The sequence below is a fragment of the Enoplosus armatus genome, chromosome 1, assembly GCF_043641665.1.
Source record: "Enoplosus armatus isolate fEnoArm2 chromosome 1, fEnoArm2.hap1, whole genome shotgun sequence".
NCBI lineage: Eukaryota > Metazoa > Chordata > Actinopteri > Centrarchiformes > Enoplosidae > Enoplosus > Enoplosus armatus.
The window spans coordinates 21,713,227-21,737,610 of NC_092180.1; the positions used below are offsets into that span (position 1 = coordinate 21,713,227).

The 24,384-nt window shown below is 43.1% G+C and overlaps 1 protein-coding gene across 1 annotated transcript in view; it reads right to left on the reverse strand.

The window, feature by feature from the left end:
- The window catches only part of LOC139286802 (SH2 domain-containing adapter protein F-like), an 88,325-nt gene that overhangs the window by 14,080 nt on the left and 49,861 nt on the right, over nt 1-24,384 (reverse strand). The window contains exons 3-4 of the mRNA XM_070907723.1: nt 9,532-9,750; nt 8,595-8,693 (exon numbers count right to left, since the gene is read on the reverse strand). Coding sequence (XP_070763824.1) covers nt 8,595-8,693; nt 9,532-9,750 — 318 coding nt within the window. The remainder of the gene's footprint in view (nt 1-8,594; nt 8,694-9,531; nt 9,751-24,384) is intronic.

Sequence of the window (24,384 nt, forward strand, 5' to 3'; positions counted from 1 at the left end):
TTTGGAAGGATTCAGACTCAATAAGCGGATTACATACCAGATTTGGATTCTATATAATGCTATCGAACCCCAACCCTACCTGAAAGTTGTGCCCTCTGGCCTCCCTCGACAATCTTCACAATGCAGACTGGAACCCAGACTCATGTTGGGATCCAGAAATGCACTAGAAAAATGGCAATGCAAGTTCTGAATTTCTGCTTTTACAAGAAGTAATGCATAACATGCTGTATGACAGTATATACAATGCTGTGCCTTCAGAGTGCAGACTATAAAATACAAAGCTGCCTTGAGCTCAGCTGCAGTCACCGATACAGTATATCAGCATATGCTCTGCTGTGCTGAGTTTGAAAAAAACCAAAACAAAACTGTAGGCCTCTATATTAAGATAAATAACAATAGACAATATCCTTCACTAGAGTGTACCTCAGAGCAATCCATCCTGGCAGTGGACACTCCCCGGGCTTTGCCCCTTAAATAATGTATGCCTCATGTCCAGCCGGGGTATTACCAGGGTAAACTGAGCACCCTTGCAAAAGCAGATATGTCACTGAACAAGGGCCACTTGTTAAATAGCTGAGGATGCTCAATAAATGGGATGGAGAGGGAAAGGTTTTTCGTCATCTAAGACAAAGCTAGTGTTAGCTTTGGAAAGCCACTGTATATGTCTCTGGAGGTTAAGAGTGTTATATTTGATTCTATGACTTTTTTTTACAGAAATCTTCAAACATTTCAATGTTGTTTAAATGTTCACTGTCCATGGTGCTAGAGATGTTCCTACAGTAGATGAAAGTAAGTACAATAAACTAAAATTAGCATTTTATCTGATTGCTACTTATGGTAGAGAATGCCCTTAAGCACAAATGAAAGTATGGGTTAAAATGGGCAAGAGAAAAACGTCAGTGGAAGCCTACACTTCTATATATCTATCAAAGTGCTCTGAAATCATCAATGTGATAGCTATACCGCACACCATCCGTCATGTAAGGGTGATGGCAGTCTTATTTGAGGACATGGACAAATAGGAAGACAGCAGCAACAGATTGAATACAGGTTAAGGGCTCAAGATTGTTAATAAGTCAGAGTTAGAGCCACACTTAAAGAGAGTTGAGTGCTACCTCAGCTGCCCAAGATGGGAAGAACGTATTCATAACCATTAGTGTGTCACTGTCTTGTATTGGCTGGTATGTAGCCTAGTTTTCAGTGGGAGGATGAGCATAATGTTATGGGCTTGTCTGTCTTCCACCCTGCAAGGAATTGCAGCGGTTGTGGTACAGGACATTCTAATGAGAAGCAATATCTGCAAGCTAGATGAAGGGGGAAACTGGAGAATATTCAATCCGACAAGCAATTAAATCGCTGGGCCTGTGGTGTCAGGGGGCTAATCTAGAGAAAGGTAGCTGGGAGGAGGAGCTGCTTGCTGTCTATCCTGATGGAAGAGTTGTCGGTGTGGGGTGTTGGACGAGTGGGGCTGGAGGCTGGGGAATGGAGACAGAAGGTCAGAAACTCTGGGAGATAATATAACTTCCACTACTTGGGGTGAAGTAGGGGACTCTCTTCCTATGAGATTAAAAGCCTAATACTCATTTCACATTGCAGATTAGCGTGTAATTGTTTGGGGAGCAGAAGGCTGCCTGCACTCTGCAGCCTCGCTGTGAGGACGAGGAGACGATTTGGGCAAGTGTGGCTCAGATTTGCTTGGTTGCACAGCTGAATAATAGCATTTAGCACTGTGAAAATTGGGGTAAACTGATTCAATAGCCAGGAGTTTTGTTTTTTTCCTAAACTCTGTGTGACTGGAATCTCCCTCATCTTGCAGCGTGTTCACAAATACTGCCAGTCCCAAGGCCCTCTTGAATAATCATTGATTCCAAGTTGGCACATGAGTTCATCTTTACACCTTGTAGCATTCTTCAGTGACAAATTCAAATTCAGGACTAAGGTGACACCAGCAGTTGCCTTCACACTAGAGATGATTTACACATCAACCCTGAAGGCTCACCACACTGCCACAGTGTGTGTTTTCACATATCTGCCCCCATCACACTGTCCTGATTATCAGCTCTGTGGATGGTACAATGTAGTCTGTGTCAACAACAGGTTGTGTGTTAGAGACTGTAGGTAAATATCAGGTAGAAAAGCTTTTTGTTTTAGTTCTAAAAGCTTGCACAACACAGAAGGTTGCTCTCCAAATATATAATTATTAAATACAATTTGGAGGTTCTGATTTTTGAAATTATTGGCAGCAGATTACCACATCTCTGTCATCTAATCTGACTGCATTTGGATCAATAAACCATATCTCATCTGCATAATCGTCAATCTATATCAGTACACAACACCTCCTGTTGACATAGGAATGGAGACTATTAACGATTCTAAATCAACAGAGCACCTGTCACTAAAGTTTACTAAACAAAAGTGGCCATGTTAGGACTTTGAATAGAAGAAAATCTTCAGCGTTGTTTGTCCATCCATGTCCTGCTTGCTTTGGAAATGTGTGGTGTTGGGAGGATTCCCAGCAGCAGTCTATGGGTGTCCATTCAGTAAACTGAGGCTGAATTATTTGTTTCACAGCTACGTTGACAGTATAGTTCATCAGAAGATCCAGAGTGTACTTTAACAATGGACATGGGTCCCTTTTTCTATTTGTGTTTAACTTCCCTTTGTTCTTCCAGGAGCAGATCTATTTTTAAAGCCAGGTATTTGTTTACCCGGGCTTTTCATTAGCCCATGGCACTTCATCACTGTAAACAGTGCAGCACCATAAATCACCAGCTATGCTTGTTTCCACCAACGCCATTTAATTTAGTTCTGCCTAATTTGGTTGGCTAATTGCATGCATATTCAAAACAAGCTGGAAGATTGCAATGTTTATGCCGCACATTATGAGCAGAAGTGCTCGGAACACAAAACCAGCCTCTTCTGAAGAAGTGTTTGTTCCATCAGCACCCGAATCATCACAGATAACAACTGTGTAATGCTCCTGGTCGAGCTGAAATGCCACCTCGTAATTCTCCGCATACTGTATCCGTCACATTATACGGTCCGGCTTGATTTCAAAGCACAGATAAGTTTTTAAAGGCTGTGTGTTTGCATTAAAAATGAAAGTGGCGCAGAAAATGGGTGATGGAGATGAGATGACAGCACGGTCTCTTCCCTGCTCTTCCATCAGGAGAGAGAAGGCAGAGATGCGCTAGTGATGGCCGGCCAGCAGGAGCTTTCAGGGGGGGCTTGCTGGAGAAGCGCTGCTGTGAGGGAGGTTTACAGTGCTGTTGTGTGTGGCCAATGTGTGTGAGTGAAGATAAGACCTGTGGCAGCCCCCAGTGAAAGACAGCAGGGCACATTTGAGACTCATGAAAGAGGGCTGTCAGGAAGGTTATCAGCAGGGTGTTGCAGCAGAGGCCAGAGCTGAGGAGTGATAGACAGTGGTGGTGGTTGTGGGGGGGGGCAGAAGCAGAGAGAAACAGAACCCATGGCACCCAGAAAACAGCTGGCTTTAATCTCAGTGAAAATAACCAGCACAGGACTGTAACTGAATCAATTATTTATTTTAGGACATTAGACTTCAGACCTCAGATTTCTGGGTCGTTAAGCCCATGAAGATTCATTAAAAAACCATAAAGCTCCCAAACACCTGAGGGAGCAAGCGACAGCGCCTTCTCTTACTCCGCCTTCTAGTACCCCGCTGGCTGGAAGCCAAGTGAAAGGAGTTAGTAGCAGGTAACAGAGGGCAAGGAGATTAAGTAACAATGGCTCTCGATCCCAGTCCTGCTGTGATGAGGCTTGGATTTCCGATGGCAGCGTGTCCGTGTCTGGGTGTGTGAGTGAGCGTGCCACATGCAGAGTCAAAGCTCACACTGATGGACATGCAAGCACACTTTCTCTTGCCTTCACATGCAGGCTTCTTCATGCGGTCAAATTCTAATGCGTCTTCCTCACTCTTCAGCTCCGGGGCTCATCCATCACCTACTCAGCGGACAGGAGGGAGGCAGGAAAGAGGCTGTGGTGAGTGTGTGTTCAGTCTAGAGAATGTGTGGGGGCAACAGCGAGGATGAGTGATTAACCAAACCACAAGTACACAGCCCCCCAACACCCTAACAAGGCAGGGAATTTACATTCCATTGCATACCTGTCAGGAGATAGCCCAACGGTGAATAATAACAACAGACCAAGTGAGAGATGCGAGCATACAGGCAGCGATAGGGTTAGCTGAGGAGAAGGGGCTGCAGCAGTCTGCTCTCCTTCCCCTATCATTAATGAAGACAAATAGTCCTTTATGCAGATTGCATTATTATGTTATACCATGGTGGGAGGGCGTAGGCAGCACTTGGTACTTATTTAATCCCCCCAACCTCTCTCGCTCTTTTTTCTTTTTACACCCACTCCACGTTTACAAAGGTTGTGCATCTTTTTTCATTATCTGTTAATACTTTGTTTGCAGACACTTTCATTTCCTACATAATTGTTGAAATATAAACGCTGAAGGTTTTGATGAGTGCAGAAAACTGCCTCTGAAATCCAAACCGGTGAACAGTATCATTAGTCATTGATATTACACAGCCACGAAGCGCTTCAGCAACTATAACTGAGGAAAATTGCTCCCTAGAAACCTCACAGCACATGAAGCTATAGTTAGGTTGATTTTAAAACAGGCTGTCTGCCCACACCGAAGTGCTGGAATCAGGCCCGAAATAGTGACCTGAAAACATTTTTACATAGTAACTTAATTGGGGACACAGCAACATCGCCACAATGGAGCCCAGTCGGATAAATAACATGAGCAGGGTTGTTAACAACAATCTCCAGCTCAGCCATGTTATTTACAACACTATTAACTGGCAATGAATGAAATAAAAGGGTCCACGATAAAATAATGTGTCATCATCCACTGCAGTGGGCCAGTGTTAAATCACAAAGTAGCTTTGCAAAATGCTAATGGATGTTTACAACAAACACTTCAGGAAATGGACCTCTGATAATGCTGTTGCCACCAAAGCCCACATGGCCCTGGTTCAAGAGACCAAAAATATCTAGTTACAGGTTCAACTAAAGAAAGCAAAATATAAAATGAGACTCTTAACCAGCCATGAAATCCAATCCCAACCTGGATTCCACAACTACTTGAGCAAACATGTCCAGACATCTCAAGCTCTAACTTACAGTAAGCCCATGACCTTAAGACTCCAGTTTAAAATTTCATAAACCCCAAGTGACCCCTGCTTTGAGTATGGATGCAGGACAATTCAATACTGCCACTATGAGAAATATGACACTAAAGATTTTCAAGTTTTTATGGCATCAGAAAAGTGATTGTATCAACATTCATCGACAGTGGTGTTGTGAAACAGCTGTTCAGCTTGCCACTTTGTATTAAATGGTCCATATAGATGTTTAAGATGGGGAACCCCAGGACAAGAGCAGGGTAACCTGGCAACAGGTAGGCTATAAGTTGACTCTTAAAGTAGTGCCAGCAGGGATGAGACAGGGATGGCTGGCAAAGTGGAATTGTCGACACTCCTAAAGAATAGGCTCACAAGTGGACTTAAATACTGAAGCAATGTATAATTTCTTGACATTGGAGGTAAGCTGGTTGCAAAGATCAGAGCTTTGGGTGCAGGCACATAAGCTCAAGCCTTGAAAGGTGGGAAACTTTCTCTAAGCCCCTTGATGTCTGGATCCAAGAGCAGTCTACACTGACACCTGCAAGAGAAACAAGCCTGTGTTGACGAGGCTTGTCCCAAAGACGTCTTTCTCATCTTTCTTTCTTTCTTTTTCTGTCTTCCAAATAGTGGGGAATTATTTCTGCCTGAATTAGACATAACACGTGCAATAAATCAAAGCACTTTTTTGGAGCTGCAACTTATCTGTCCAATTCACAGCCAACATTTTGACATCCAATGGAAATTAAATTAATCATCATCAAAAGAGGGACGCTGTCTGTAAAGGGGGTAGTTGAAGGAGGGATGTGTTAGTAAATAGCGCCCTAAACAAACTCTTCTGAGTGCTGCTTGACAGAAAAATAATGAGGGAGAGAAGGAAAGTGATTAAGAATGCAGCATCCCTTATTTAACTAATCACTGGCAGAGGCAGAACAGCGTGACTCCTATGAAGACCTTGGTGCCTAGAATACACAGAGGTAAACAGGAAACAGAAGTGAAGTGACACAAATATTAGGGAAACATAGAGAGATGGCAAATGAATAGACAGACGTATGATGTGTATGAACATATAGAGTTTGAGCCCGTTCTACGAGGCAGAACTGTAGCAAAATAAATCCATCATAAATATTTAGAGTTTTAAAGTCTTCAAAACGAGCCAAAAATCATTTCACCTTTCTTTCGTCCATTTTGGAGTAGTGATACTGTCTAAGGAGTGTGTTGGTACGCTCATTACCTGCAGGCACGCACTAAATACTCCCTTGGGCCTCTTTTTCTTCTTCCACAAATTAAATTCATGAGCTTGCTACCATGTAATGCCACATAAGAGACTTTACACTCTCTTAAATATGTAACATACTACAGTGAAGTCCAGTTCAGCATCATCTCTGTGTCTCTCCACTCTACTACTACTGCTGCTGCTGCTGTCTCTATGGCTCACCCTGTCAGCTAGCTACTAAGTAACATTGTAAACATCTACAAACATAGGCCAGCTAGAAATTTGTCAAAATTACATGTAAGGGACAGTTAAGTCAAGGCAGTTTAGGGATATTACTGATTTCTACAAATGTTCTTTTTTTCTGTGACAGATTGGGAAATGTACTTCTTTGTCACAAACACAAAACAACAAAAACGCTTTTGGAATGGTCTTCCTGATGTCCTGGCCTATTGAAAATATATGGACTGCCATAAAAAGACGAGTCCATACAAGAAAAACCAATAAATTAGGTTGAAAAGAATCTTGTTGATGGCTGCCAAAAGTTGCTTATTGAGATTAAAAGGGCTAAGGGGCAGGCAACCAAAATCTAGTTGTGCTGTATCTGTTTTTGAGCCATCATATTTTTTCATATTTTCAGAAGACCCACAAAAAATGTATATGGGAAATTAAACTTTACTACATTTTCTCAATCATTCCGTCACAGATTGCTGTAGAAAGCTGTAGAATTCATTAAAATCCCCAAACTGTGTTGACACAAATGTCCCTTACAAATGTATGTAAACTTTTGACTGTATGTGAATTGTGTTTTAGAATGTACTTTCCTTTTACCATGCCAAATATTCTTCTTGTTATCTGCCTCCAGATCTCTAACCGAGTCCCGAGTGAGTCCATCTTTAACAGCCATCAATAGCAGAACACCATCGGGGATTAATCTCCCTCTCATCCTCTCTTCTAATCAATTTTGCTTTATTGAAATGCCATGTAAATGCAATGCAGTGTTCCCAAAGCAAACAGAAGGGAAATTAAAAGATAAATATAGTAGATACATTTATGGAAAGTACAAAAAACAGAATATAATGCTCTCTGTGAGATTACATTTACACGTCTATAAAGCTAAATTACTCTTCCAAGTGTAAAAAACAAACGTGGCAACTTATTTTCCCAGTTGTATACTACAATGAGCCTTCGGGCCATCATATTTTTAATGGCTTCTTTCATTCAGCTGTAATTAAAAAAGACTTAAAAGAAACTGGTTCATCAATTGATGATGTAGTCATCCTGATGTTATCCTGCGGACGACACTTTCACACTCACGATTTTGTGAATCTTAAACCAAATAAAGGTCTGCAAAACTATTTATCAATCATTTCTTCATCAAAGATTTCTTTTTCATCTGTTTTTTTAAAGAAGTACAAGCAGAAATACTTCCACATACGTAAACCTAAGCTAAAATCTTACGACACACGATTATTTAAACGTTTGTTTGGTAAGGCTCTGTGTGTTCACTGGTTGGTTGGTCTGCTTGATTGTGTCTTTTTATGCAGAGGGGAAACACAGTGTGAGCTTGTAAACCGGGCATTACAGTAGAAATCACTTAGCAACCTGTCAGCTCTGGGTTTGTGCGCACAACATCCCCATAACAGAAAATATATAGTATTTCAATGTTTTTCTAACTGCTGTGTTAATTATTCTCTTTCCACCCTTAGAGGTGGAGGAGTCAACATACTACACCCATCACCCCTTCTTCTGAGCACTGAGTGTCACTGTACTTGTTCCACTCATGTGCCCACTGAAAGGCTGATTTGAGTATATACAGTGGCTGAGCCTTTTTAAGTACACTTCAAGCACTAGGCAATCACATTAGTAGCATCCTGATAATGTCATACCAATCAGAGAAAAATACAAAACCAAGGTGATTTGCATTTCACTGTTCGTGGACGACCTTTTTTCGACATACTGGTAGATTTAAATAAGGCGTGAGATTCAAGGCTCACATGATCATCTTTTGCAGTGTTAACCAAATCTTACAACCACTAATAACCTCCAAAACATGCTTGTAACATCAGTATTTAATGTACTTTTTAACCTGTGTTCTGAGGATTTAAGTAAGAAATAAATTCCAAACCACAAGACTCATAAGGTTCAGGCATTAAAGTCTGAGTCTAAAATGAACATACAGAAAGACAAGAGACACTCCCCAGCCCCGTCTCCAATGGTACCTGTGAGGGATTTAGAGGTGCAGTCCTTTCTTCCGTGTTGACCTGATCCAGTGCCACTTACAGAGCCCTCGTAGCTAATGCAGTCATAACAAAGCAGAGCTGTTCAAGGATAAAAAAGACAAAATATAAAGAGAAAAGGGGCGATGAAAATTAGAGTCATGGGTTGCTGATTTTCTTTTCTTATATCACTTAAAAGGCTTGGCATTCAAATTTAAATTTGGGGTGCATATTTATATATTCCGAAGCCGTGTGCCTTCCAGGAACAGCCCTGTTTGACGTTATGGCTGTGTTAGCCATGCTGAAGCTCTCAAACCACAGTGACTACCTGCACCTACATGCACCTGCACAACCGATAAACCCCCCACCCACGAGCAGCGTATGTATCATAGGATCATCTTAGTTTAAACAGGCAGCAGTTGGATCAAAACAGCAAACAGTAGACTGGACAGCTGCAAGTGAACTTAGCGGGTGCTTTAATAGAGGAGAAAAAAATAAGTGTTAACAGAGAGTTTAAAGCAGCAGCAGCAGCAGAAGCAGGAGACCTCAGAACCTGACAGAAGCCAAAATCTAATTTGTTAGAGCTGGAAGAAACAGACACCTGGTTAGTTAAGCAGAGGAGAAACGGTTTCAGTTAAAAGCTTGAAATTGAAATAAGGCAACAGATATGCAGTCATCTCTAAACTGGATTAGTTTACATGGTCAGATTCACTGTCTGAGTTTTTGACATTAGCATTAACAGTATGCAACAAGTAGAGCTGAAGGACTTCTATAATGATTCTGCCAGAAAGAGCAAAGCAGGGAGGGTGTGTATTTTTGCAACATAATTCTATGCAGTATATTACTGACTTGTTTTAGCTACTTCCCCTGTTGATGGTTATTTTTAAGTCACCTTGACTGGGCATAATAAAATTCAATCTAATGTCACTGGCTATCGTACCTGCAAAGGCTTTGGAAATCCTCTCTTTCTTCCACTCCCAGGGCTGGTCATACTCCTCAGGGGGTCGCTCGTCATCCTGGGGCAGTCGGCTTTCTCTGGGGCAGCGCAAGCGCTCGGGGTCCGAGTCTCCGCCGTTCTCAGCTGGCTCATACGGCGTGTCGTACAGGGGCAGCTGCCTCACCGATCCATCCTTAGGTCCTCGTCCACCAGATCGTATTTCTATAGGGAGAAAGGAGAAAGACTGGTCGTTAATGCTGGGTTTCTGAAAAAAATACTTTACAAATATAAACGGCTCAGTGGGGCACAACATCGTCAGCATGTGAGAAATGAGGATTTATGACTGCAGATGCACTTACAAAACACTAAACCAACACATTTTGTAAAGCCTGACTTGTACATTTCTTGTATAGCATATGATGAATGTGTGGTGATATTTCAACTGATTTGACTGGGAGACAAAACAGCCTCATCTTCCCAGTTTCAGCATCCTTTTTATTATGTGGCTGAAATCACAGCCAGTGACAACAGATTGGAGGCTAAAGGGCACTAATAACATTGCCTATCAGGCTAAAGAGTTGAATTTATTTTGTTCTGTCTTAAAATGTGAAAGCAGCTGTAAGGCTCAACAACGCTGTCAGTTTTTATGGCTGGTAACGAACAATTTCTGTGTATTGTTGAATAAACAGAGACGCAAGGTTAAAAACAACTTACTAAATTGCTAAAAAGAAATATGTTTGTTAAGTTGTTTGTTGTTCTTGTGCTGAGGCAACCGATGGTCCAATGACGCTGTCCAAAAGTTGCCCAGTGTTGTATTGTATCCTCATTTCATATCTAAAGTGTAAATCCCCCACCAGCAATAGTCAGGAAGAGAAAAATCAAATCTGCCTGTTGATAAGATGTGTGAGTGGTATAGAAGGGGCCTCTCACAAGAAGTGAATGATGGTGACAGTTTGCTGTTGCTGAACTGATGACAGAAGTGGGAAGCAGAAGAGAGAGTTGAAATCAGGGGAGAAGAGGGGGACCTGGGAGGCTGAGCACCTGCAAGAGCACACAGTGTAACCTCCCTGAGTACGGCAAAATCAAACAACAGTTCTGAACAGCCTTGCCCTGGGCTGTACATGCCTGCTCTGTCAGAATACGGGTGAAGAGAAAGCACCATGTTCGCCATGTTCCCTCTTCCTGCCCAAAACTATGAACACTGTACTCACTGTTTAATGTCTCTTTAAAGCCAATAGCAGGTGAATGTACATTTTTGATGTAGCAGCAAATAGAGCCCCCCCCCTCTTATATATAGAATAAAAATAACAGATTGAAGGACAACCTCTCAAAGCAGCTACTCTGCAGCATCATCCAAAGATGGACTACGAGAGAAGACTTACAGTGCCAGAAAATAAATTGTTGGACCAAAAAGCTACTAGTCTCTCAATGTGGAGGGGATTTTATATTTTATCTATCAAAGTGGTTGAGCAAAAAGACATGAGGGCATAAAGGAATTTCACCTTGTGCAATCTTCACACCATGCAGAAAGGGACCCACATGGGTCTGTGGTTGGAGTTTTGAAGTGTCCATACTTTCAACTGTATACATATTAAATCATTAATAACACACACGGCCTTGAAGGATGCCTGGCTGCTGTATGAGATATTTAATCTTGCTGTATCATGTCCATATTTCATCACATACAGGCTCATCACAAACATTTCAAAGATGCTGTGAAAATCACATTTCTGAGAAACATAAAACAGCAGGGTTTTTAAAAAAACATTTTAACATTTCTCAACATAAATGTTGCACGCAAAGTTCAGAATTATGATTCCAGCGCACATATTAATGTTTTTGTTTTTGCATTCATGTTGTAAATCTACTTAATATCACCTAACCTAAACTAAGATACATGCACAACCGTTTATTCTCCATGTAAGGAGGTGAAACACACCTGATTCCAAATGAAGCATCATGCCCTTGAGAACTCTGCTCCTCTCCCTCTTCCTCCACCTCCTCCTCTCTCCAATCTCCCTCTGTTCATATGAAGTTGTTAGCAGCCTGCACCACATGAAGCTGTTAGTGGCCAGCAACACCATAGAGTAATGCAATGTGAAGAGAATGAAATATTATGCCACACTACTGCATAATTGCCTCTTAGCCCAAGGGAGCTCTTGCGGAAAAATGAGCAATGCGTTGAGCCTAATGGAGCTAACCGCCGGTGGTGGTGGAAGTGGAGGGGTGGAGTGAGGTGAGGCTGCCAGGTCCCGTATCTCAGCGTAATCCCGCATTAGGCAAACTCGCACTCTTTGATCCAGCAGTTAAAAGACTTGGCATTACGAGATCCCGGTATGATTAGGTCCTACCTACCCAGCAGAAGAACAAATAGCTCTAGAAGGGGATAGAAGAAGCAAAGGGAGGCTTCCAGAGGGGGTTAAATGAGAGTGGGAGGAGAGCAGGGCATTATAGGTGGGGTGGTGAGTAAATCTTGTGGGAAGACCCCTTTAATTGGAGGCACGCTGCCTTCGATAAACTGCTGCGGTGGATTGAGACTCCCTGCTAGCTCCCAAGAATGAAGCCTTGGGTGTAGAGATAGGAGCCCTGCTGACCTTCTTCCCTTCCTCCCACTGCCTTTTTTAATTCATTCCTTCCTTCCTTCCTTCCTTCCTTCCTTCCTTCCCTCTTTTCTTCCTCTCTGTCAGCTCCTGTTAAGGCATGCTTGGAAAAGTGGGTGGGGGCACGTCTGTCTCGGCAAATTACAGTGATTGGCATGTTGCAACACAGCTGCAGTCTATCTTCTGTCTTTGACCTCTACCCTCTCTTTAGAGTCAGAGGTCAGCCACCACACCCTCCCTTGATGTAACCCCTACCTCCCCCTCCCCGGATGTCAGAGTTCCTGTCCAGATGCTGCACTTCCTCTCTTTCACTTTTTGCCCCTTGCCTACTTCGTCTTTACAACCCTTGAAAAGCTTGCAATATTTGATTTATTTTCCTATTTTTACTCGTATTTTAAAAGTTGAAGAAATGGACATTTCAAGACTGACTAGGCAGCTACAAAGAATGTGTTGTTGCTCCTAAGTTTTAAGTGCTACAAGTATTTTGAGAAACAATTAAACTTCTAGAAAGTGTGGCCCACTCAACAGGGTTTCAACAGTCATGTAGCGGCAGGAGCAGCACTCAGCAGCACTGACCACAACCATCTGTTTAGTGCCACTAAAAAAGAAGTGTGGGGGTACAGCGGAGCATACTGCTGAGAACTAAACAGCTGCAATCGAGCTACAAACCATTTTTCCCTAATGGGAAAAGACATGGATACTGACTGTCATAAAAACCCAGTCAGTTGAATGTAGGGTTCTACATGTGAGCTAAAAATCTGAAGCAGTGAGGAGAAACAGCTAAGCTTTGAAATAAGTGACAGATCCAGACTTTGTTATCGTCTTTCTCTCTGGTTCATGGACTACAGAGATTAATCCTATGGGAGAGAAAGGAATATATTCCTTGCAATAAATCCAGGGAGGCTCCTGTTCCACTTACTATACAGGAGGAGCCCTCTGGGCATATTATCATGGCGGTGCATGGGCAGGCAGAGAGCTCTGGATTAAATCAAAAAACATTAACTGCAACCAACCTGGCAGCCGCATCCTGCTGTACATAAAGGACTGACCAAGCCATCTAGCCCTCATCATCCAGACCACTCCTGTCTGATTCGTCCTCCTTCTCTATTATTGCCAGCCAGTAAAAGTGATTGCATTTGCAAGAAACCAGCAAATAACTGCGTAACTGTGCTTTCATTGCAAGGCTAAAGCTTCTAATATGTAAAGTAAAAACACATTCATCTGCCTCTCTGGTTGACTGCCACCCACCCACTCCCACTGAGCCAGAGAGAATTTGCTGCTGTGAAGCGTTTGCAGGGGCACAGTGAATATCTGGATTTGATTGAGGGGATCTCTTGTGCACTAGTGAAGGATTAAATGCGATTGACTTTACACCCCAGGAAAACAATGGCCAGAAGATACCCAGCCTTCGAGGATTTGCTCTGCCTGCTCCGCCAGCTAAGTCACCCTTAAAGAAATCCTGAACGTGCGCATCTTTTGTCATTTCAGAGAGCTTGGTTATTAAGAAGGTGGATCTCTGCAAAGTGCATCTGCAGAGTGTGACAAAACAACAGTGAGGAAAATGGGTTACAGAACAGAGCAGAGTATTTTACTACAATGTCTGTTCAACGTTTTTAAAACAGATAAATGACGTAGCAGATGCTTTCAGATTCACACACACATTAATTACTAAACTTGTGCCTTGGTGCTGAGCTGCTCATGAATGCTAATGCTAAAATGTGTTTTAGTAAACTTCGCCGTCTGTGACACTGACCCTGCCAAGCTTGTTTCATGACAAAGACACACATTTCAGCAGGCTGCAGGGTTGATTAACAAAGCTGCCGCAGCAGGGCTCGTACGTCGCAGTGAGACGTTTCTGCAGCTTTGATCTCATTCTGTTTGATTGCTCAGGTCTGTGAAGAGCAAACGGTCAATTTCGTGGCGGCCGTCAGGGATTTGAGCTATATCAGGAGCCACCCACAGGTACTGTGTGTCAGTCAGAGAGCTGGCTGACAAGTGAAGGTGTTTGCTCCTTGACCCGTGGCGGCCTGCTGTTGAGTGTCACTCCGCTTCGTGAGTGGAGCTAAGAGGAGGGCTCTCGCCGCTGACTGTTCCCCACAGACCTCTGGGAGAATAGTTACAATAAGCAAAGACAAAACAACCCTGTCAGCTTTGTGCTCACATCGCACCCCAATTTTGATTTCATTTTCATGTCTCATACTGTTTTGAACGAACAAAAGCAGCAAAGACAAAGGGAATAAATTATCATGTGTGCTTCTGTTGTATGTCGTTTTTTTTTTTTTTTTTTAACAGCCTTCACAATTTCAGTCCTTACTTGATTTGATATTTAGAAACAGTTTGTAAAGTGTCTGCAATCAATAAGCTTGGATTGTCACGGCCATGCTCCTGTCTTTCTGTGAACATAACAGGCTTGTCCATCTGCACGGGGGTTGTGTGTCTGTGTTTGTGCGTCTGTGTGCTGCTGTGTCTCTATCAGCCTCCCGCAGACAGAACAAAAGCAACCATGCCGTTTGTTCTCTCTGTCTCCTTCTTCCTCCAGGCTCACACTGTGCCAAGCTTGTGGCGGGTACACTCTGAGGCCTCTGCCTGCCTGTCACACACACGTATATATATACATATATGCATATATATGTGTGTGTATGTGTGTGTGTGTGTGTGTGTGTGTGTGTGTGTACTTTACTTTATTGATCCCCGGGGGGGAAATTGTACATATACAATTGTACATATACAATATATTTATATATATATATATATATATACACACAGTATATATAAACTTTTAGGAAGCCTGGAAGCCAAGGCTTCATGCTTGGTCCAGAGCGGAGAGTATTTTGGGTCTCGGCACTATTTTTGGTTTGTGCCTTCTTGTAAATGCCTTTCTGTTTCAGCTGGAAGCCTTACTTCTTGACAGACAAATGACACATAGTGAAAGGCACTTGTAGGCAGACCCATAATGCTGGGGGTTGCCTTTGTAAGCAAAATATATTTAAAATGTATTTCAAACAAGCCACACAAGTGTATTCACAAACTCAAGAACATTAAAAAAAAAAGAGTTAAGAATTGTGCAGCCAGTCACATGTAATATCCTAGCGAAGGCATGCCTGTGTGGGTGTGTGCACTCATGTATGAGAAAATTTGCTGTTCCCCCAGATGGCCTGAGGGAATAGAAACTGAAGAGTGTCTTCCACAACACGCTGACATGTATATGGATTCATTCCCTCACTGCAGCTGGAGAGTAAGCCTCAAGAGGCAACATACACAAAGCAGAAAACAAGAGGGAGGCGGTGATGACGGAAGTAAGCCAGCCAAAGTCACAGAAACAGAGGGAGAGAGGAAGAGAGGGGAGCGTCGGAGGGAGACGAGCAACAGCGAGTGAATTGAGAAAGGGAGGGGAAAAGTGGAAAATTAGAGACAGGCAGGTGATGCAAGTTTGTCACAGAGGGAGAAATAAACAAAGAGACTGCGACAGGAAGTCAAGGAGAGTGACAGAAAGAGAGAGTGGGAGACACAGACAGAGGGAGAGAGTGGCAAGAATAATAAATATGCACAGCAGTGAAGGGCTCTCCATATCCAGCAGCTAATGAACACACATCACTTGAAAGCTCACTACTGATGAAAATAACTGTTAAGTGACTTATGAGGTGTGGTATCAACAGACCCCTGCTTCTATGTGCAGTAAAGTTGTATTACATTAGAAGGAGCTTTCCAAATCATTTTCATCTGGCAAAACATCAATGTAGCGTTTTTGGTTCTCGTGTCTCTGGCTTAAAACTTATATACACATCAACCCCCTTTAAGGCTGTATGTAAGTGCAACGGTTCTTTGAGGTAAATGCTAAAATCAGCATGCTAACAAACTCACAATGATAATGCTGGTATGTTGATGTTTAGCAGGTATAGCCTAATGTGTATCATCTTAGTTTAGCATGTTGGCATACTAAGTATTTGGGTATAAACCAGAAGTAGAGAAACAGCATGAGGTCAAGTCCTAAATAGTTGAGTGATATCATTGAAAGGATTGCTAATTGACAAAGTCGTGCATCCAGTAATGAGTAATTAACTGGATTTGCTGATTAACATGGGATGACGTAACACTGTTGAGGGACTCCATGTGATTTGATGCTGCCTTGCTGTGTAACACTGGCTATGCCTCATGTATGCAAATGCCTGTCCACTGCAGGGCCACTGCATGGACAGTGGCATTGCTCCTATATGTGGGGGCGCAATTGCAATTACAGCTCGTTAGGACTGAGGTGAAAGCTCATTAACAGAAGATGAATGGGGACAGCGGCTTGGAAAGGTGCCCGTCCACCTACATGAATCACAAAAAAAGCCCTCACTGCTAACTCATGCAGCTCTGCAGTGAACAAACAAAAACGACGAGCAGTAGATCAGCACACTGACAAGGCGAGTCAGTACACCAAGTACAGATGCGATTAGTCATTTGCTGCTGCTGCTGCCGTCGATTGCACTGCAGTAATAGAAATTCCATTTGGATGACAGTCAAACACACAGAAGCTGGAATCTTTTCCCGACATGCAGTGAGGAGGACTTAATGTGAAGCGGTGACAGGCTGCTTGGCTGACGCTGTTGGATACAGAGCGTCCAACATCCTTGTGGGAGAGGAGCTATTTTCCTGCAGGCTGCGGTTCTGAGCTGTGCTCGCTCTGTGGCTATTGTTCCTGAGCGGAGATAAGACTGGCGGTGGATTAGAGGAGAGTGCACCCAGAGTTCAGGTTGTGTATGGCTGCTGGGAGGAGAAGACAGCATGGGAATGGGATTGGAACTGGGAAGAGGAGAGGAGAAAGGAAAGGAAAGGAAAGGAAAGACAAGTCAGCCATGCCAGTGAGTGCTGTCCTGTCATGCCTAATCTGCCTGTGTGGTCGCAAAGGAGGGACAGGGGGACAGGGGGGTCTGATGACACGTGGATGTGGCTATGATGAATAGTCACTTCATGCCCTCACCCCATAGGGGGCAATAGCCCATTAATGGTGATAGGCCTCCAGCAAAGACCCACTCAAACCCCCACTACATCGCTGCCTCAACCTTCAACTGGCTCACATTCCCCCAGGGGATGTCAAGACTGCTCATCTATTTCTTCTCTGTTGGAAAGAGAATAGGATTGAGAAAGAGATGGCATGGGAGGGAAAAGTCCTATTTGTCGCACAAGGGGAGCACTGTAGCAAAAGCTTTGGTATAATACAGACATGGGTCAGACAGAGGTCACGCATGTATGAACTCACAGCAACCAGACTTTTACATCTTAGCTTTTAGAATGCCAGTGCAAGAAAGATGTGGGACAAGTGTCTCAGTTAAGGATGTTTTTTTAACTTGATTGGACATTGTCAGGAGCACCTGGTGGGAAGAGAATTTGTGATCTTCCAGTACACGCACAACATTATCCTGGTGCCTGGATCTTCAACATTTTTTCTCAACAGCCATCTGTGGTGCTCAGACTCAAACAAAGCCAACGCACAGCTGTACACTTAAAACATGCACTTGCTGTTAGTAGGAAGAATCTCATACTTTTAAGTTTATCCACTTTTCCCCCCAACATTTTTCCTTATTGTGCGATAATCCGATAATCTCTCCCTGCAGCACAACAATGCAGACAGAAGCCGCAGCCGAGAAATCTGTAGGAAATTAAGTTCTATCACCTCCACGCAGAGCGGAGCTGACAGTCACTGCACTCTCCTTGGGCTGTCTCTCATTAGTAGAGATGGATGCGCGCTGGAACGCTGACATATTTTACTCACAAACTGGGTTACAAACAGAGAACAGCAGCAAATCTTTTTTCTGGTGGCAACATTACACAACCTGAACTGTGTATGACCTCAGTTTTACTATTCGCAATACACCAGCAAGTCTAAACTGTAGAGGCTCTTACAAATACACCCCATGAGCACTTAAACAATAAAGCATAATGCCACTCATGCTATTCCCGAACTTCAAAGTCAGGGCTCATTATGAGGCATATCAAGCATAAAATGAAGATGAAACTGCGGCAAATTAGAAAAAAATAGTGTAACTAGTTCAACAGAGAAGCATAAATATTCATTATGTCAAAAAAAAAAAAAAAAGCAGTTGCTTCGGGCTGAAAGGGAAGCAGATAGGGAGACAGTGGAAAGCTCGGTATTGATTTGTATCCGAGATGGCTACTTCTGCTGGAGCAGCACTGTGACCTGTTTACCAATCCTTCCAGTCCAGAGGACGTCCTCTGGGAAACTTGCATTAGCAGGGCTCTGGCAATGCAAATAGTTACACAGCAGTGACCTCGCTCTCTTTCTACATCTGTGCTGGTTTGACCTTCAGATGAGTACCGCCTCTTGGTAGGCCCTCCCCACATGCCTATACGTGGAGAGGGTAAATACAGTAAGGGTGGATTACCACAGTAAGCTGCTAACAGTGTTTACATGACTGTGTGTGATATGATCCCCGTCACCCGACAAGTGAGCGAATAAAACACGACATGACCAAACAGATTAAACAATGGGAAACACCAACGGCCTTTCACACGACAGGAGAGGTTAAACCTCAACTGGATGTTTCACAAAGGCATTGTTGAGCCAGTGAGTGAACCGATTTCTATGAGCGGCTGCTGCACATCTGAGTTAAAATCAGCCAACCATCAATTGGTAAAAAGATATGTCCACTTTTGCATGGTATACAACTTTTAAAAATGGTATAAGTCAACATGTGTCCACAAAATTATTCAATTTTTACAGACTGGACCCTCTTTATGGAAATATAAATATAATGAATGAATTATATTTTGCCAAAATGGATATACAGCATTTAGGAAATGAACTTATCATTTGAGGGCAGCAGCAATTTATAACTTAATCAGTCAGGCATTACTCTGGTGCTGAATGATTTTGTTTTTGCCGGCCATAACACAATTTTATTCAGCTTGTGCCTCCAACTCCATACAGTGAGACTGGATGATGTTCATTTGTTTTTCATGTTTTATGATCCTCACAGAATGCACACACACACAAGACAGTATTACATGAAGGTCTGACATCCACTGCATTTAGTCCAATTATCAGATATTGGACACTGCAATTAGCCACAGCCTAATTAAAACCTACAATACAAGTGTCCTGCTACAGCTCAAGGCTGCATTGTTGTTTACTGCACTTTGCAAAAAACAAAACACAACATAAAAGCCTTACTTATGCATAATGATGAATATGATACACTTCACCTCCGCCCTGCTCTGTCTAAACAATGTGGGCCCACTCTGGTCCCGGTCTGTGTATCTGTGCCGTACCCAGTGAGCTGCACTTGATGTCTGATCCATTAGATCGAGTGGGGGGGGGGGGGGGGGGGCATGAAATATAATCTGGCTGTAACCACTTTAAAAACAAAATTTAGGGTAAGCAGACATAATGTGAAGACCATTACACACTCTAGACCCTTTCCCTGAAATGTTGAGGAACATTTCCTAAATGGGGTCATGTGTGAATGGGAGCAGGGATCAATAGTGAATAGAAATCTGCACGGCCCATTTCCCACCTCAAGACCTAGTAACATTTCAGGGAAAAAGGCCTGTCTGGAAGCGTTGTGAAATTAAGCAGTAACATTGCAGGGACAAGCACGTAAAGCGTTACGTCCGTCTGACGAAAGACGCGTTCATTTGTAGAGAGTTAACCAATCACAAGACTTGTAGAATATTAAATACATTACAAGAACATTGGCAAAAACAGCTCCTCGCCTGCCATGTTCCTGAAAACAATTAAAGACGTCTTCCGCTGCGCACACGTATATCTTCGCCTTGCCCCATCTTCTTCCTCTTCTTCTGTTGAGTTTCATGGCGGTTGGCATCCCTAAGTGTTGCATTACCTCCATCTACTGGACTGTCCCTTGCCCCATCTATTATGGCATTGGCATTGTCATGGCATGTGTGAAAAGGTGCAAGATGGAAATGTTCCTGAATGTAGCTGCATGTGTGAATAGTGAAAATCACTAGCGGTCCCTGAAAGGTTATCCCAGTAATTTACTGGGAATTATATGCGTAGAGAGGCTACTTATAGGTGCAAGCATACATGCATATATGCATTGCCTTTTGTCTTTGCAACCATACCACATTAATCTAAAGAAAAACAGGGCGTCAGAGAGGGACTTCACTGTCAGTGGAACAGAGGAAAAAAAAGTCCTCATAAAACCTCCCCTTATTTTCATCTGTTTCACCCACATGCAAACCAGTTGGCACAAATATGCTAATCAAGCTCCACACAGGTGCAGTTGAGTGCAGACCTGTCCTTCTACAGTACAGGCTGGAAGAATAAACACAGAGTAGCAGATGGTCATTTGCATTATGTTGTTCTGCACCAATGTGGCTCTGAGGACATAGGAGATGTGCAGAGTAGGGATTTCTGGCACAACTTTACCCACTTCCAAGGCGCGTGGAGAGGGGAAGTCATCCTGATGACCCTGATGGAAGGCCATAAGTCAAAACGTTTTGGTCTCACAATTTGAGTTGCTCTTTATACAACACAGTGTTGCAAGAGTTTTCAGACACAGCAGCTGGGAAACCTTGGATGAGCAGGATTTTAGCATCTTTTAGTGACGAAAATTTTTTCGCAAATAGGACAGCAAAAAACAAGTTTAGCATATTATTTTTCTAGGAAATCCTGCCCATGCTGATTATTATCTCTCGTTTGTTCACTGGTTATAAACCTGTCATGAATATTGCAGCAGACACGTGACAGGCATGTATTGAATTGAGATTTTATTAAACTCTTTCTGTTGTCCTTCATGTTATTTTATTACATTGTTTTACCCCTGGCATTTCATGGCTCTCGTAAGTTATTTGATTGATTTGTCATACAGTATCAAAATCTAAATTCTACATCCCTTGTTGGCATTTAAGTCAATATTTGACAACACTGCATGGGATGATGCATAATTTTTACAAGGGATGCGTTTCTGAAATTTCATTAGCCTTTCACATGGCTCACCGTTAATCAAGCAGCTTTAAAATTCATGGGGAGAGCTTACATATCAATACTGCTGAGCACCTGCCCCCGCGGAGTAAACAAGACAAAACACAACCGCAAGCAAAAAGGAGGCATGTCATTACGATTGAAAAGACAGGAATACTTTCATCCACCGCAGTGAATTTATGTTGTTTGGCAAACTGAGGCTGATTTACTTGTAAACTTCTTAACAGAGATGTGTACTTAGGCAACATGAAACAAAGACAATAAAATACAGAACACGTGCCAGCAAGTGCCTGTGTGCATCATAAGCACATGTAACAAAACTCAAACATCAGTTCAGTCACACACCAAATGAACTTCCTAACTCAAATCTTCTTCAAATTTGCTTTACTCACACTCTACAAAGAGCTGTGCCATAAAGGCAAGCTCATTTTCCTTAATGAGTCAAACACACAGCAAAACCTCCAGAAGACTGAACAATGAATGCAAATCGACCCCAAGGGCGCACTGTAGAAAATGAGCTCTTGTAAACAAAACTGATTACCCACGAAAAAACAAGCTGCAATGTAAACTTTGACTAAGCTAGTTCTATTACTGGCTAATGAGCAAATCCTCTAACACATCCTGCTGTACTGCCACTCTCACATATTTCGTACAGTAGTTTATATACCGCGGCAATGGGGCTGGTTTAGAGGCTGCTGATTGATAGTGTGTGGGAATTAGTGTTAAAGATTTTTGGCTTATTCCTCAGTGACCTCAGGTTAAAGTACTGCGATGCCAATATAAGCTCGTAATGGAAAAGTCATTGGCATTAGCATATTTAATTTTGAAGGACGGATCTCGTGATTGCTTCTGGAAATATGGTATATCTGCAGCAGGAGACTGATATCTGTCTTCTCTTTCCTTCAACACTGCTGGATAACATTACACTGTAATGTACCACACATTTTTTGTTTCACTCATGTTTGTAGCGGCATGGTGGCCCTAGTGGTTAGCACTGTTGCATGGGATGCCCGTCATGTCAAAGTGTCCTTGAGCAAGACAAGAACCCTAAGTTGCTCCCAATGGAGACCTTGCATGGCAGCTCGGTCCCCATCGGTGTGTGAATGTGTGGGTGAATGAGACTTAGCTGTAAAGCGCTTTGGGAAAGGTGAAGGAAAAGCTTAATATATAAGTGAGATAATTTACATATGTGAAAATGTTAACACCATCAACACTCATCAATGTCATGCCACAGCTGCCATCATTGGTGAGCATAGCAAAACATGGATTACACAGTAATACTACTATGTCAGTGTCTGCTCTGCAAAGCCGCATACCTGAGTTTTATGACGCCTCTCTGTTGGCTGGGGCCCAGACATGTGGCTGCAGCATGCCACGTGGGCCTCTCCACCAACCTCGCCAGCAGCAACAGCAGCAGCAGCACCACCACTAGTCGCTCGGGAACCTCTGCCAAACATCCGTCAGCATGCTGCTGACTTTTATAGCCCAAGTCCCCCCCCAAAAAAAAACCCACTAATGAAACTATGGCTTTGAGAGGGATCTCTGCCAGCGCAGTGTTTTGGGAAAGGCAGTGTCACTATTGCAGAACGGTTATTAACAACTGACTGGAATCGGGCTTGGGAGTTGCATGGCAATGTCCCATGGATATCTTTGTACCCTGCAGTTAAAAGTCAATGGCAATCCCGTAAAAACACTCATGCCAATAAAAATGGATGATGCTGAGTGAGTAATCTTTGCCTCATCCCCTTTCCCGGATCCAATAACAAGCTACTGCCATTTTGGAAAAATCACAGCAGAAGGTTCATAAGAGTGCCAAGCTACGACTCACACCACTGACAGCAGCAGAAGTTGGTGTGACAATACAAGTCAAGAGAACTGCGTGCTTAACTGTCATTAATTCATGGCCACACAGTTGCAAAGGGAAGAAAATGTATGTATATGTTAAGAAATCTGTTCTTTGATGACTTTAAGAACAAAACCAGAAAAGGTTAGTAATGTGACAGACACACAATCAACCTTTTTTTTATTGAAAGTAGGTGAAGGAGCTTGCGCAGGCAGTGAACATGCAGTACTGATGTGCCCAACTAGGTTTCATTCTCCCACTGCATCCGCTGTTTCCCTCAGGAGTGTAATCATCCTCCATGCGGTTTGGCCGCCTCCTTCAACACCAGCAGGAATGTCTTCTTCATTGCCAAAATCCCTTTCACAAAATGTGGATGCAAGCAAAACACAAAGTGCCTGACCGTTGAACAGAATGAAGCTCATTCTGTCACTAAGGCAGGGAGCATGTTATCACACGGTTATGAGCAGCTGCCGAGCGTGTTTCTTAAAGGAATGCCAATGTTGTTTAAGCCATCTCCCTCTCTACGTCATGCTATTTGGAAGGAATATGACACTGCCCATTTTCTACCATAATTATTCACACACTCAAACACACACGCAAAGAGACACACACACATACTTAAAAACTCCACCTTGTAGAGTAAAACCATCCATTACTGGTTAAAATACCACGTCAGGGCCTCACGAGGCTGCATATCTGCTGTTAGCCTGGTATTCAGGAAGGCTTCTGGTTTCCTCCTCTCCTCCAGCGACTGCACTCATACAAATCTCTGTTAAAGAAAGGTCAGCTGGCTTACACACAAATATGAGGCCAGTACTTACATGAACACATTTGAGGGCACAGATGACTGGCACAAATGCACGTACAATACACAAGGTGCATACCAGAGCTGACAACCATGCACACACCCATGAACGTACGTCATGCCGCCACAATAATACACCCTCCCCCTCCTCCTTACAGTGTGCAAAGGGTGGGCTGACAAGACCCATCCCGCTCAGAGCTGCTAACACATTCTTGCACCTGCTGCCTCCCACCCGACTGCTGCTCATCCGCTCTCTTCAGGGAGCACACACACACTGGATTCCACACTGGTGAGGTGGCTGAATGTCGAACAGTCATAATCTCCCTGCTACGCGCAGTTGTGCTGTTAACCTCTGACAAGCGTAATTCTGACTTGGGTTCTCTGTTTTCTCCAATGAATAAAACATTTTTTTGCTGAGAAGGATTCTCTAAGGGACTGACGGGGAAATTAGGCAGATGAAGAAATGTTAGCAGGGGGAGAGGAAAGCGAACTCTGCCAACTCCGGTGGAGTGTTAGAAACTTTTGATTTATGCTGAGTGGGAGTTTGGAGTCTATACTGTTTGTCTGTATGGCTATATATGTCTCTCTGTGTGTGTGAACTGTAAAACAGACACAGGCGGAGAGACAAACTGACAAACATGAAGGCAGAATGTTTCTGCAG